The 11675-nt window shown below is 51.0% G+C and overlaps 4 protein-coding genes across 4 annotated transcripts; 2 read left to right on the top strand and 2 right to left on the bottom strand.

Annotated features, from left to right (window-relative positions):
* Positions 1–1086: 1086 nt before the first annotated feature.
* PFICI_03104 (uncharacterized protein) lies at positions 1087–2631 on the top strand (the record flags this gene model as incomplete). The annotated part of the gene is made up of 2 exons (XM_007831685.1): positions 1087–2166; positions 2353–2631. 2 exons carry the CDS (start codon positions 1087–1089, stop codon positions 2629–2631), a joined length of 1359 nt encoding a protein of 452 aa, XP_007829876.1.
* A 420-nt stretch (positions 2632–3051) lies between these two features.
* PFICI_03103 (uncharacterized protein) lies at positions 3052–5647 on the bottom strand (the record flags this gene model as incomplete). Its single annotated transcript, XM_007831684.1, has 2 exons — positions 3052–5391; positions 5492–5647. 2 exons carry the CDS (start codon positions 5645–5647, stop codon positions 3052–3054), a joined length of 2496 nt encoding a protein of 831 aa, XP_007829875.1.
* Positions 5648–5847: 200 nt separating this feature from the next.
* On the bottom strand, positions 5848–6084 carry PFICI_03102 (uncharacterized protein; the record flags this gene model as incomplete). The annotated part of the gene is made up of 1 exon (XM_007831683.1): positions 5848–6084. One exon carries the CDS (start codon positions 6082–6084, stop codon positions 5848–5850), a length of 237 nt encoding a protein of 78 aa, XP_007829874.1.
* A 3344-nt stretch (positions 6085–9428) lies between these two features.
* Positions 9429–10836, top strand: PFICI_03101 (uncharacterized protein; the record flags this gene model as incomplete). The annotated part of the gene is made up of 3 exons (XM_007831682.1): positions 9429–9532; positions 9601–9749; positions 9815–10836. 3 exons carry the CDS (start codon positions 9429–9431, stop codon positions 10834–10836), a joined length of 1275 nt encoding a protein of 424 aa, XP_007829873.1.
* Positions 10837–11675: the final 839 nt, after the last annotated feature.

Here is an 11675-nt window from a genome sequence, read left to right as displayed (position 1 = left end):
GTTTTTGGGAGTTTCTTCGTGTTTATAATGGTTACAGGACGTCGGACAAGAATCTGATGTCTTTGTTCATCTAGGGAGCATGGATTAATTGGAAGTTGTGCCTTGACTGAATTATACTCTTCACTTGGTGGTGGCTCTAGATACTGAGAGGAGGAGGAAGTAATCTGCAATCCATCTGTACAACCGCGTGCGCATGAGTCTAGACGAAACGCTGTTTGTGAACGAGCATAACGGCCGGCGGAAGCCAAGAGAGGTAAAACAACGACCAATCATCACTCCCGGAGATCCGCCGCCCATAATCATCCAATCCATGCTCCTTTACCCAGGTATGACGCGAGATGTACTGCAAACATGAATCGAATTGCCTCGATATTCTTTTAAACAAATGCTGCCATCGCGACAAGATATGATCATTACACGGAATGCTTACATAACACAACCGCTGAGTCGATGATAACGTCGCCGAGGAACATCGGACTTAAGCTTAAATTCTAGCCCCATCGCCCTCGTATTTCGGCAGCCCCCTGGCCCTCGCATATTTCCAATTCGAGACTTCAGCGGGGACTATGCTCCGGCAAGAGTTCTACCGACAAAGTCATGACGTAACAACCATGTGTAACAACGTGCAATCTTTATGGTTATAGTTTCGAAACGTCATACACTTTTTGAATATCCGCATTGCGCAGTGCTTTATAAGCTCATGGTCATTGAGATTATGCTGTGTCGTTCTTATATCCGTTGGGTCAGGTCACATCGCGGGGTGAAAGAGCCAGTAGAAACTGCCCGTATGTCGTCGTCGTTACGTTATACTGTGCAAAATGACAAGACTAGGCAGCTGGAGGGCTTGCCATTCCCCATTCGGTTGTCATGTGTATGTCGGCTGATACTGATATATATAAACTCCTCTCTCAACGTGTTGTGTTACTGTGAGTTTGACGAAATTATACTTACTGGATGCATTTGTCCTAGAACTTGACGCTTCTTCTCATCTGAAGGTCCTGGCGTATAAATCAATGAGCAATTTCCAACAGGTTGGACCAGGGAAAAACAGACAACAATACAAGCCAGACTTATAGACCGGCCAATATGTCAGTGGCTCAAGCAGCTTATGGGGTGGAAAAGTTGGTCGGCCATGATGACTCGGCCATTATCAAACAGGATGTGGCCGACTACAAGGAGACGGGCGACGCCTCATCAACCATGAAGGCGCTGGTCTGGCTCGGCAAGAACAAGGTCGCCGTACAGGACGTGCCACGGCCAAAGATCCTCGAGGACGGCGACGTTATCCTCAAGGTTACCGGCAGCACCGTCTGCGGCTCGGATCTGCACCTGCTGCACGGCGCCGTGATTGAGCTCAACAAGGGCGACATCCTGGGCCACGAGTTCTGCGGCATCGTCGACGAGGTCGGCCCGGGGGTGCGCAAGTGCCAAAGGGGCCGGCGGTATGTGGCCAGCTTCCAGATTGCCTGCGGCGACTGCTTCTTCTGCCGGCAGAAGCTCAGCTCGCAGTGCGAAAAGACAAACGCCAACCAGGCGGCCAAGAGCATGTACGGGGCGCAGACGGCCGGCATGTTTGGCTACAGCCACTTTACCGGCGGGTTCGCGGGCGGGCAGGCAGAGTACGTGCGCGTGCCGCTGGGCGACGTGAACCTGCTCGAGATACCCGACGGCGTCCCCGACGAAAAGGCCCTGTACCTGTCCGACGTGCTGCCGACGAGCTACAACTGCGCCCACGACACGGCCATCTACGACGGGGACCACGTTGCCGTGTTCGGCGCGGGCCCCATTGGCCAGATGGCCGGCGTCTTTGCCGCCAATGCCGGCGCCGCCAAGATCATCTTTGTCGACACGGAGCCCCGGCTCTCGGTCATCAAGAGCCGCTGGCCCGCCCGCCACGCCGACAAGATCGAGGTGGTGGACTACAAGGCTCTCAGCTTTGGCGTCACCACCCAGGACACGGTCATTACGCGGCTCAAGCAGCTCTGCGGCGGCCGCGGCCCCGATGTGGCCCTCGAGTGTGCTGCTGGCGAGTATGCCAAGGGCTGGCTGCACTGGTTGGAGATGCTCGCGGGCGCCGAGACGGATACAAGTGAGATTTTGAACGAAATGGTCGAGAGTGTACGGAATTATGGCAGGTGTGGTGTCACAGGTATTTACGTTGGTTATGTGAGTGTCCTCTATTTTCTTTTTCCTTATTTTGGATTTCGTGCATCATTTACTACGTGATGTCGTCGTACAAGCGAGTACCTTGATGGACACGGCTATCCCTTTCCAATACCAATATCCTATTCACCTGCTACTTTGCAAAACTGCATGGCCAAACGAGTTCACTAACACATTCTTCACCACCAGACCAACCACTTCAACATTGGCTCCGTGATGCAGCGCGGCATCCGCCTCATTGGCAACGGCCAGGCGCCCGTGCACAAGTACTGGGAGGACCTGCTAGAGCAGATCAAGACGGGCGAGCTCGACCCGTTGCAAATGGTCTCGCACCGGTACCGCATCGAGGACATTGACAAGGTCTACTACGCTTTTGAGAAGAAGCAGGACGGCATCCAAAAGGTCTTTATTGAGACCAAATTCTCTCTTCCGGCGTGTGAAGGCAGCCCCAAGTTGAGCAGTATCTAATTTTTTGAAGTATACTCATGTCAGGGAAGTAAACGGAAGAGGATGAAAGGATGAAATGTGTACGGAGCATTGCGAATTGGTCTTTTGAGCCGGGAATCCATGTGGCTAATCTACTTACTGTCACACAGAAATACTATGCAACTACAGCGCTTGACTTCGGTTAAGTTGGGATGAGTCTATTATCCTTACCTCAATGTCCATCGTAGTCTATGATCATAACATCCACAAGGCTCTCTCAAATGTGTTAACAAATGGGTGATGTATATTCAACATTATAGCGAGGGTATAGTATATGACAATTACGATTTTCCCCATTCCTTATGCATGATTACAGTGATTCCAACGCTATTAGTCCAATCGCCTCGCTTGAGTTTGTAAATGCTTCTTCTTCCCGTGGCTCGTGATACTCATTCCCATCAATTAGTTGCTCAGCGTAGGTTGCTTGAACAGCCAATCGCTGTTTGCATCGACCATGAAGTTTGTAATATTGAACTCATTGGCCGCGCCGTTTTGGTTAACGCCATTGCCGTCCATTTGGTCAATATTCATGTCGTTTCCATTCCCATTATTGCCGCCGCCGCCGCCGCCACCACCACCACCACCACCATTGGTCGGCCCATTGTCACCGGCATTGAAGGGAAGCCGCGGGACATTGAAGAAATCAAACACGTCGAGATATTCGAGCTCATTGGCCGCAGGTGTCCTGGCTGGGGTGACGCTGGGCATTCGGCTTGGCCCACCTGCAATATGTCCTGGCTGTCGACTAATAAGAAAGTCGAGATCAAAGGCGGTTCTCCGCATGTCTGCCAAAATCCTGACCGACGAAGGTGTCACCCTTTCGCCAGTGGTCCCGACGGCTCGCTCGCTGTCGCTATGCTCATCAAGAACACGTTGAAGAAGTTGGCAATATCGAGCGGCAACTGGCCAGTACCTGCCCATCTCCCGCAGTGTGTCAACGAGGAAGGCGATCTGAGGTGATAGCTTGTGTTCGACGGTTGAGCCGTGCACCAACAGGAGACGAGCAGAGACCCAAAGGGTGAAGGCAAACGGAGGGCCCAGTTTGGGGAGCATACCATTCTGGACCACGTATTCTCCCAATGCTGCAATGTTCTCTACGGCGCCGTGACAGCGCTGACTAGCAGAGTATGAGGGCGTAAAGATTGGTGACCTGGTGGTCGGGTAGGCTGCCGACGAGTGCAGTCTAATGACGGCAGTGTGGTAAGTGGCATGCAGCATGATCCAACCACAGTTCAGGGTTTTGGAGCAACCAGGCTGGAATAATTTGGCCATGTTGCCATATTCACCCGGGAGGCCAAACTTCCACGATGTGAGGAGGTTATCGAGATCTTTGTATCTCATCTGCCATTGTTCAACGTCACTCAGTGCGCTGATATCCACCGGTTGCTTCAAAAATTTGTGGATCTTGGACAATATTCCAAGTATCTCGATATAATACGAGAAGGCACCGAGATTCTCGGGCTTATTGGTGTCATGATCGGGCAGATCTGATGGGTGATTCTCGGGTTGGAACCATCTCGTCTCCACTCTCTGGTTCTTTACCCACAAATCATCTCTACACGGCAGAGTTCGATCAATCTCCTTCTCGTCAAGAGCAAACTCAAATGCAGTAGCAAGCGTTGCATAACGGTCAAGAAGATAGACCATCCAGAAGAGCCTTCGGCGGGCCTCGTCCTCGATGAAGTCTTTTGGCTCTGGAAGAATCATGGCTCTGAGCGTGTAGATGGAAGCATAGTTTGGCGAGACTGAGAATGAACTCGTTTCCACTGCCAAACCAATCTGAACCACAGATCTTGTGATGAGTGCCATAATGTTCCAGCCCGGCGGTCCATTACTGTCTCCACAAAGATCGAGTGCTAGGATAACCAGGGCTTGCAAGGCCTTGATGGATGAATTCTCCATGCCATAGAGAAGTACTCTTTGTTTTGAAATGGCATGGTAATGACGCCTTCGCTCTTCCGTAAGCCGGCTGTCTGTAGAGTACCGCAAAGTTGTGGCTACTATGGCATGTAAGAGCACCCTGTCCGTCTCGTCCAGGGTGGAACTGCCGAATAATGTGTCCAGTGTTGATTTCCTGTGCAGGATTGGACACCAAGTGTTTATGTGTTTGAAATACAAGTCTGCTAGCGCATAAAGTAGATCATAGGGAGGAAGGTCCTGGTCCGCTGAAAGATGCGTTTGACCATGGTTAATGGCCATACCAGGAGATTGAGTCTGATGGTTTCCATAGTATTCTTGTGTTGCTGCACTTGGTTGTAAGCCTTGCATTTGACTTGTCGGTGATATTCCAGATAATGGCATATGTGAATGGAAGGCATCAGACATGGAATGTATCGACGGGGTTGGTGGCGGTAAGCCAAAGTCGTTGCTCTGCGTCACGGGCGGGAATGAAGAGGGCTTCTGCAAGAAGAGGGCTGTCTCTGCGCGAGGAGTTCTCACGGGGTCGTTCTGACGGAACACTGAAGCTGGCTCCCGGGGAGTCCCCGAGTCACTCGGGATACTCGGGATGCTCGGGATGCTGGTTCGGACACTATGGGAGGCATTGTTGAGGCTGTTACTGACATAGCCGTGTTGAAGAATTTCAGAATGAGACCTGAGAATTTCTTCCAGTTTATCCAGGCGCTGTTCTAGCTCCCGGCCATAACCCGCCCTCAAGCCAGGCTTCTTCCTCTCGCGGTATTCGCAGGGCACCGAGTTACGTTTACACCAGCCACAAGATGGCTGACCTCTGTCGCATTTAACCTGCAGGGTATATCAGCATCATTATACATATGCAACCAGCGCACGAATGCAATGGCAATCTGGTCACTGTCGACTAGGTAGAAGCATAGCAGGGGCTCACCTTTCTCTGTTTGCATAGTTCACATCTTGGGATGGGAGGAATGTTAGCAGGTTTCTTGGGGGCAGGCTCATGATCTGAATCATCAGAATTATCGGTGTAGTGCTTGCGAGGAGACGTAGGAGGAGGTGAAGTGACTTGGGGCTGATCTGGGGACATGGTAACAGATCGTATACCGGTCGTCCAGTCATTCCCGGTAGTTGACAAGAAACATTAAGATTATAGAGAGTAGAAATGTACAAAGTAAGACAAGCAAGGTAGTATTAGTAAGAATAGAAAAGTACTGGTGTGTGTATAAGTGATGTGATGAAGCGAACGGGGAGAAGGAGACGGACAAATTCTGAAAGGAAAGAAAACACCTACGATACAGAGATGGGCCTCTTCCGCTTGCCATTAGGCGCGACATCAGGCTCTTCATGGTCTTCATCAGGGTCAGCATCATCTCCGCTGTGCATGGCATTTCCATCATCACTCTCGACTTCGTGCTTCCCATGACTGAGTGGCGGCGAGACGCGTGGGTGTGTGCCATCGAGTGGCTGAGCAGCAGAGGCACCACCACTACCAGCAGTAGGAGCAGCAGCAGACGCTGGCTGCATCTTTTCTTGCTTTGCTTCCTTATTGTTTCTTCTTCCCATTTGCTTCCCCTGAATCAGGTCAGGTTAGGTCGGGCCCTGGGACCAGTCAGGTCCTCGCAGCCCTCGACCAGGACCCCAAACCCTGCAGTCTGCAAAGAGAAAGCAAGAATTGGAATAATGGGGTATAGGATCTGTCAACAGGGTACTAGACTGTCTTGTTCCTCTCTCACTCTCCCTCGGCCAAGCCAGTCAGCCAGGCAGGCCAGCATACAGCGGCAGGCAAGGACCAAGAAAAAAAAAAATGTGTGAGTGCGTACGTGCGTGTGTGCGTGCGTCCTAATCGGTCAGCCCCGGATGGATCTTCAAGTACCGATACCAATGGCACGGTCAAGCTACTATCGAGATCTTCGGTGCAACGGGTACATGGGACGGACGTGGTTGCATCAGTAGCAGCAGCACTGAGATTGAACGCAGTCAAACTCACTGTCACTCTCGGGCTTGACTCTCGCGCGCCGGTGGTGGCAGCAGTGAGGCGTGCGGCGGTTGGCGGCTCGAGTGGCTCGAGTGGCTCGGGGTAATGTTGAGCAGAGGTGTGAGCTTGGGAAGTTCGGGGGAGCGTGGGGATTTTTTATTGTGGACAAGGGGAGCCAGGGGGAGAATTCGGGGCACCCGTCCAGGCCTTGCAGGTCTCCAATCAGGGGGGTGGGTGTCCTCCAGAGAGAGCCACTGGGGAACAACCCACGTTCAGTGGATTCGGTGAATTAAGCGGATTCGGGTCTTGGGAGTTCGTGTCAACCGCCAGTTACCTACATACCTACCTCAACCTACCACACCTCGTCTAATGACTGGCCTGCATTTCGTCTATGTGCTAGCAAGTTCGGGTAATAGGCAAGGCAGGCAAGTATACTCGAATGTTCGAGATTGGATGGACGGTGGGTAAGGTTGTATATGCACGTATGTACATACATGTCAATATTATCACCACACACGTACATACAGTTCAGGTGGGAATGCAAAAGTTCTTGATGCTGATTTGCTTGAATGTGTAAAGAAGAAGAATTTCCACCCCTCCCCCACCGGGCATTAGAGGTTGTACAATTATTTGGGTTGGGCGTCATCAGTCAGGGATCTTTTACCTTCCCCCAGGGTATTGTCCAAGATCTAAAAGAGGAATTCGCGGAAAATACCCGTGGAAAATAAGATTTGAAACCTACCATGAGCGCGCGCGTGTAAATATTTTTTTTAATCTTGGCGCCTTGTTATCTTTTTGCAAGTTCGAGCACTTGTCATATTCTGTCTGTGTTCGATCCCGTTGCAAGGCCCGACCCGACAAATGTCTCTGATGTATTTCGTAGCATGTATGTACCCCCGCGAACCTTGGTAAGAAACACTCAACTATAGAGTCGAGAATCGGCAGATGGACGACTTTCCTCCTTTGCACCGTGCTTCATTCCGGAATCTCACGAAGCATCAAATTTTCATTCTTGCAACCCAATTGGGGATCGAGAAAGGAAGCATGCCTCATACTGTGTGGTGTATGCTCATCATCCAGGACAATGCAACCTCGCCTACTCAGTACGGTAGATCGAATACTACCTCTCCCTGTTCCGAAACACACGACTCACCGTACCCTGTTTTCCTCGTGCGGGGAAGCTTGTCTAGCACGCCAGCTGGTGCGGAGATCATGGATCGTCTTCGCAGCGTCTGGGAAAAAAAGTTATTGGAGATCGCAGTCTGGGGTATGTCAGACTAAGTGACTACTGCTAGGCACGAACCCTCACGTGGCATTTTCAATTCCTACCATGTACACTAGTCAGATCTTTTCTCTTTGCAATCCCGACCAAAGTGCAACCAACTTACCCCCCTGCCCATGAATGTGCTTACTTTTGTGGCTTTCGAGAGGATGGGATAGGGGAGAAAATCCATGCAAGGAAAAAGCTTCCGCGATTCAATATTATCTTCTTCCTCTCTTCACCTTGGCATCGAGCCTGATGATAATCGTTCCCTGCATGTACGCTATGTGGCTGATCCTGCCCAAATTACAGGAGGCTTGCAGTCCATGGCCTGAATCATGGCGTTACAAGCAAGGCGGGCCACAGACACACACTCACGCACCCATTACACGCCTCTGAGAGGTTCATATTAGGCGCGGGTGTGGCGCAACGTTGTCTCTGGCCCTGCTGTTTGTTCTTGTCCAACCTCGGCAGAAGCGGCCTGAGTTGGCCTTGGCTGGCCAGATTTGGTTACGAGTATCCATGGCTGCTCGACCCAATTCAGCAAACTGTGTTTTTCTATTGGATCGTTAGCATGATCCTGACATTCCATCAATCAATTGATTCGATCTGATCCGAATTGTCCTGGGAAAGGTCAGCGTGGCTTGAATTAGCGAGCAATGACAAGCTCCCGTGGATACCCTGGAAGAAGAAAAAAATCCTTCGGCAGTAAGAAGTTGTTTATTAATTACCATTTTATTAGCATGGTGCAACAGTTGTAACCCGACTGCCGACATATTTTCAAACAGTGAGATTTGTCTAGTGTGCCAAAAAGGTGTGCATGGGCAACCGGAGAGTTCCGGTGTGTGTCACCCAATCCCGCTGTCACGGTCAAATGCCACAAAGGATGAAAAGTTTCTACCAGGTCGCCAGTCACGCAATAGTATGAATAGTTTGGCATCCCTAGTGGATGGCAAGTATCCGTAGTGCAATAACCTACTGTATGTTTGTCTGGGTCCGATTCGATCTGGAATCAGTGGACACAACCTACATGTGACTATCATTTACACGGGCCAGAACAACAACACCATCTGACGATTTATCTCTTCGTCTCTTCACAAGCTGGAGATTGCCGTGGCCACATTACTAGATGCCCGTCTAACATGATATAGCGCCAAATGCTCAGCTGCTGGCCACGGCGGTGCTTGAATACCGACCGCGGCTCAACTAGCTGCTAGGGAGCACTTGAGCCCGCGCGGTGCATTCAGAAAGCTGCTGGTATTGATGCATAGTGGGGATTCCGTCCAAGCCAGTATCCATTCATCGGGCGATCTGACACCGACGGAGCATTTGGCATAGCTCATCGCGACTTCGGATTCTAGGTAGCCGTGAAGCTCTGTGAAGTGTAAAAAAGGCGTGCACTTTCCCCTCCATAGACGTTTAGATTTTACATTTTAATTGCATCATCTTGTGTTTACTTGAGTGTGTTAAAGCCACGAATCGCCCACATACAAACATCGTGGAAAGCGTCCAATTCTCGGTCTAATCTCATCTTTCTTTCACCTCCAATTGTAACCAATTGAGCAGATTGAAAGTTGAGACATCACTGACAGAAGTCGCTTGCGGACTCGTTGTACATTCAAATTGCCCAACATGTCTGCCGTGCGAGATTTCCCCACAATCAAGGCGGTTCGATCATATGTGATCGGTGGTGTTGGCTCTGGAGGTGACTATCACAATGTCAAGGGCGGCCACTGGTAGGTTGAAAAGAGAAGCGCCCCGCGGTTTACTCGTTGCAGCACAACTGACGTACCCGTTTCTTCAGGCTGATTGACTCCGACATCTCCACTCCTTGCTCAATCTGGGATCAGTACAAAAAGTCACGGACAAGCTGGGGTATCAATGTGCTGGGTTCGTTCTTGATTGAGATTGAGGCGACTGATGGCACCGTGGGCTTTGCAACCGGTTTTGGAGGTGAGTTGACAAATTCAAGAATCAAGCGCCTCAAACCATATCACAGTGGCTAACATACCGTATAGGCCCTCCTGGCTGCTGGCTGGTTCACCAACACTTCGAGCGTTTCCTGATCGGTGCCGACCCCCGGAATACCAACCTTTTGTTTGAGCAGATGTACAGAGCCTCCATGTTTTACGGCCGGAAAGGTCTTCCCGTGGCCGTCATCTCGGTCATTGATCTCGCAATCTGGGATCTGCTTGGCAAGATTCGCAACGAGCCTGTATACAAGCTCATCGGTGGCGCCGCCCGAGAACGTCTCAACTTTTACTGTACTGGTCCCGAGCCAACAGCGGCCAAGTCCATGGGCTTCTGGGGCGCCAAGGTGCCTCTGCCTTTCTGCCCGGCCGATGGCCACGAGGGCCTTCGCAAGAACATCGAGTTCCTCCGCAAGCACAGAGAAAGCGTTGGACCAGACTTTCCCATCATGGTCGACTGCTACATGAGCTTGAACGTCTCCTACACAATCGAGATTGCCGAAAAGTGCAAGGACCTCAACATCAACTGGTGGGAGGAGTGCTTGAGCCCCGATGACACGGACGGCTTTGAGCAGATCAAGCGGGCGCATCCCACACTCAAGTTCACGACTGGCGAGCACGAGTACTCGAGATATGGCTTCCGCAAGCTGATTGAGGGTCGCAACCTGGACATCATCCAGCCCGACGTCATGTGGCTCGGAGGTCTCACGGAGCTGCTCAAGGTGTCAGCCATGGCTGCCGCTTACGATATTCCCGTCGTGCCTCACGCCAGTGGCCCGTACAGCTACCACTTTGTCATTTCACAACCGAACACACCATTCCAGGAGTATCTGGCAAACTCGCCCGATGGCAAGAGTGTCCTGCCCGTGTTTGGCGATCTCTTCATTGACGAGCCAATCCCGACCAAGGGTTTCCTGACCACTGCCGATCTGGACAAGCCCGGATTTGGACTTACGCTCAACCCTGCTGTGCGATCCAAGTTGATCTCCTCCGACTACCTGCTGACGCCCCCACCTACTGCTGGTCTCAAGCCAGCTGAGCCCAAGGAAGAGGCCAAGACCGACTCTTAGCCGTCTGCAACAGCTCACAGACGGAGTCAAGGACTTGAGAGCCGTACAGATTTATGACAAAGAAGTAGCATACATCATAGCATCATGATTAACGAAACACTTGCCCCCGGCTTATGCGTTCAAAGGCGATCATCAATGATTGGTGGCTAGGAGAAACGAGCTGTACATCGTATGGTTGACAGGAGTTCTTACTAGTGGGCATTATTTTTAGAATAAAGAAATTCATATTTTTGCCAAAAACTCTAATCGACTTTTCTGATGCGTGTTGAATTGATGATGCAAGACCAGACTGATTTCTTGAATCGCAGTACTCAACTACCCATTTTCACTATCGATTATACGAATCCTAATTGGATCACTCTCAATATTGGGGTTGTTCAAGGCAGACAATCAATGAATCTCGTTGTAGATACAGAAAGCATTGCGAAGTCCTCCCCTTGGACCGATGCTACCCTTCTCAGCGGCCACTAGAGCATCAGTAACTGCCTATGACATGCCATTTGCAAACAAAGAGAATCCATACGGTAAAGGGAGTTCCCCATCACCCGATCCAATGCTCCGAAGACGGTCGGTACACGTTGACCCGAAAACGCGGGGCATTTTTTTTAGGAGCCTCCAATATTTTTGGTGGGGTCAGACCCTCATGAGTCGCGAGACCACGACGCGCATCTAGAGGGGCGGGATTTCCGGTTCTAGCCCTCTTAGAAAAGACGGAAAGAGGAAGCTGATGGATCGATCAAATAGCTTGGGTTAGAATAGTGGAATTGGCCCGTCGGAAAGAATTCGAGGTAGATGGCACAAGTTAACTGCCCTTGCGGGGGAGACGAGAGGGAATGAGG

Source organism: Pestalotiopsis fici (genome assembly GCF_000516985.1).
Source record: "Pestalotiopsis fici W106-1 unplaced genomic scaffold PFICI_Scf_2, whole genome shotgun sequence".
Classification (NCBI taxonomy): domain Eukaryota; kingdom Fungi; phylum Ascomycota; class Sordariomycetes; order Amphisphaeriales; family Sporocadaceae; genus Pestalotiopsis; species Pestalotiopsis fici.
The sequence above is the reverse complement of the archived record's forward strand: the minus strand, read 5'-3'. Positions and strand labels throughout refer to the sequence as shown.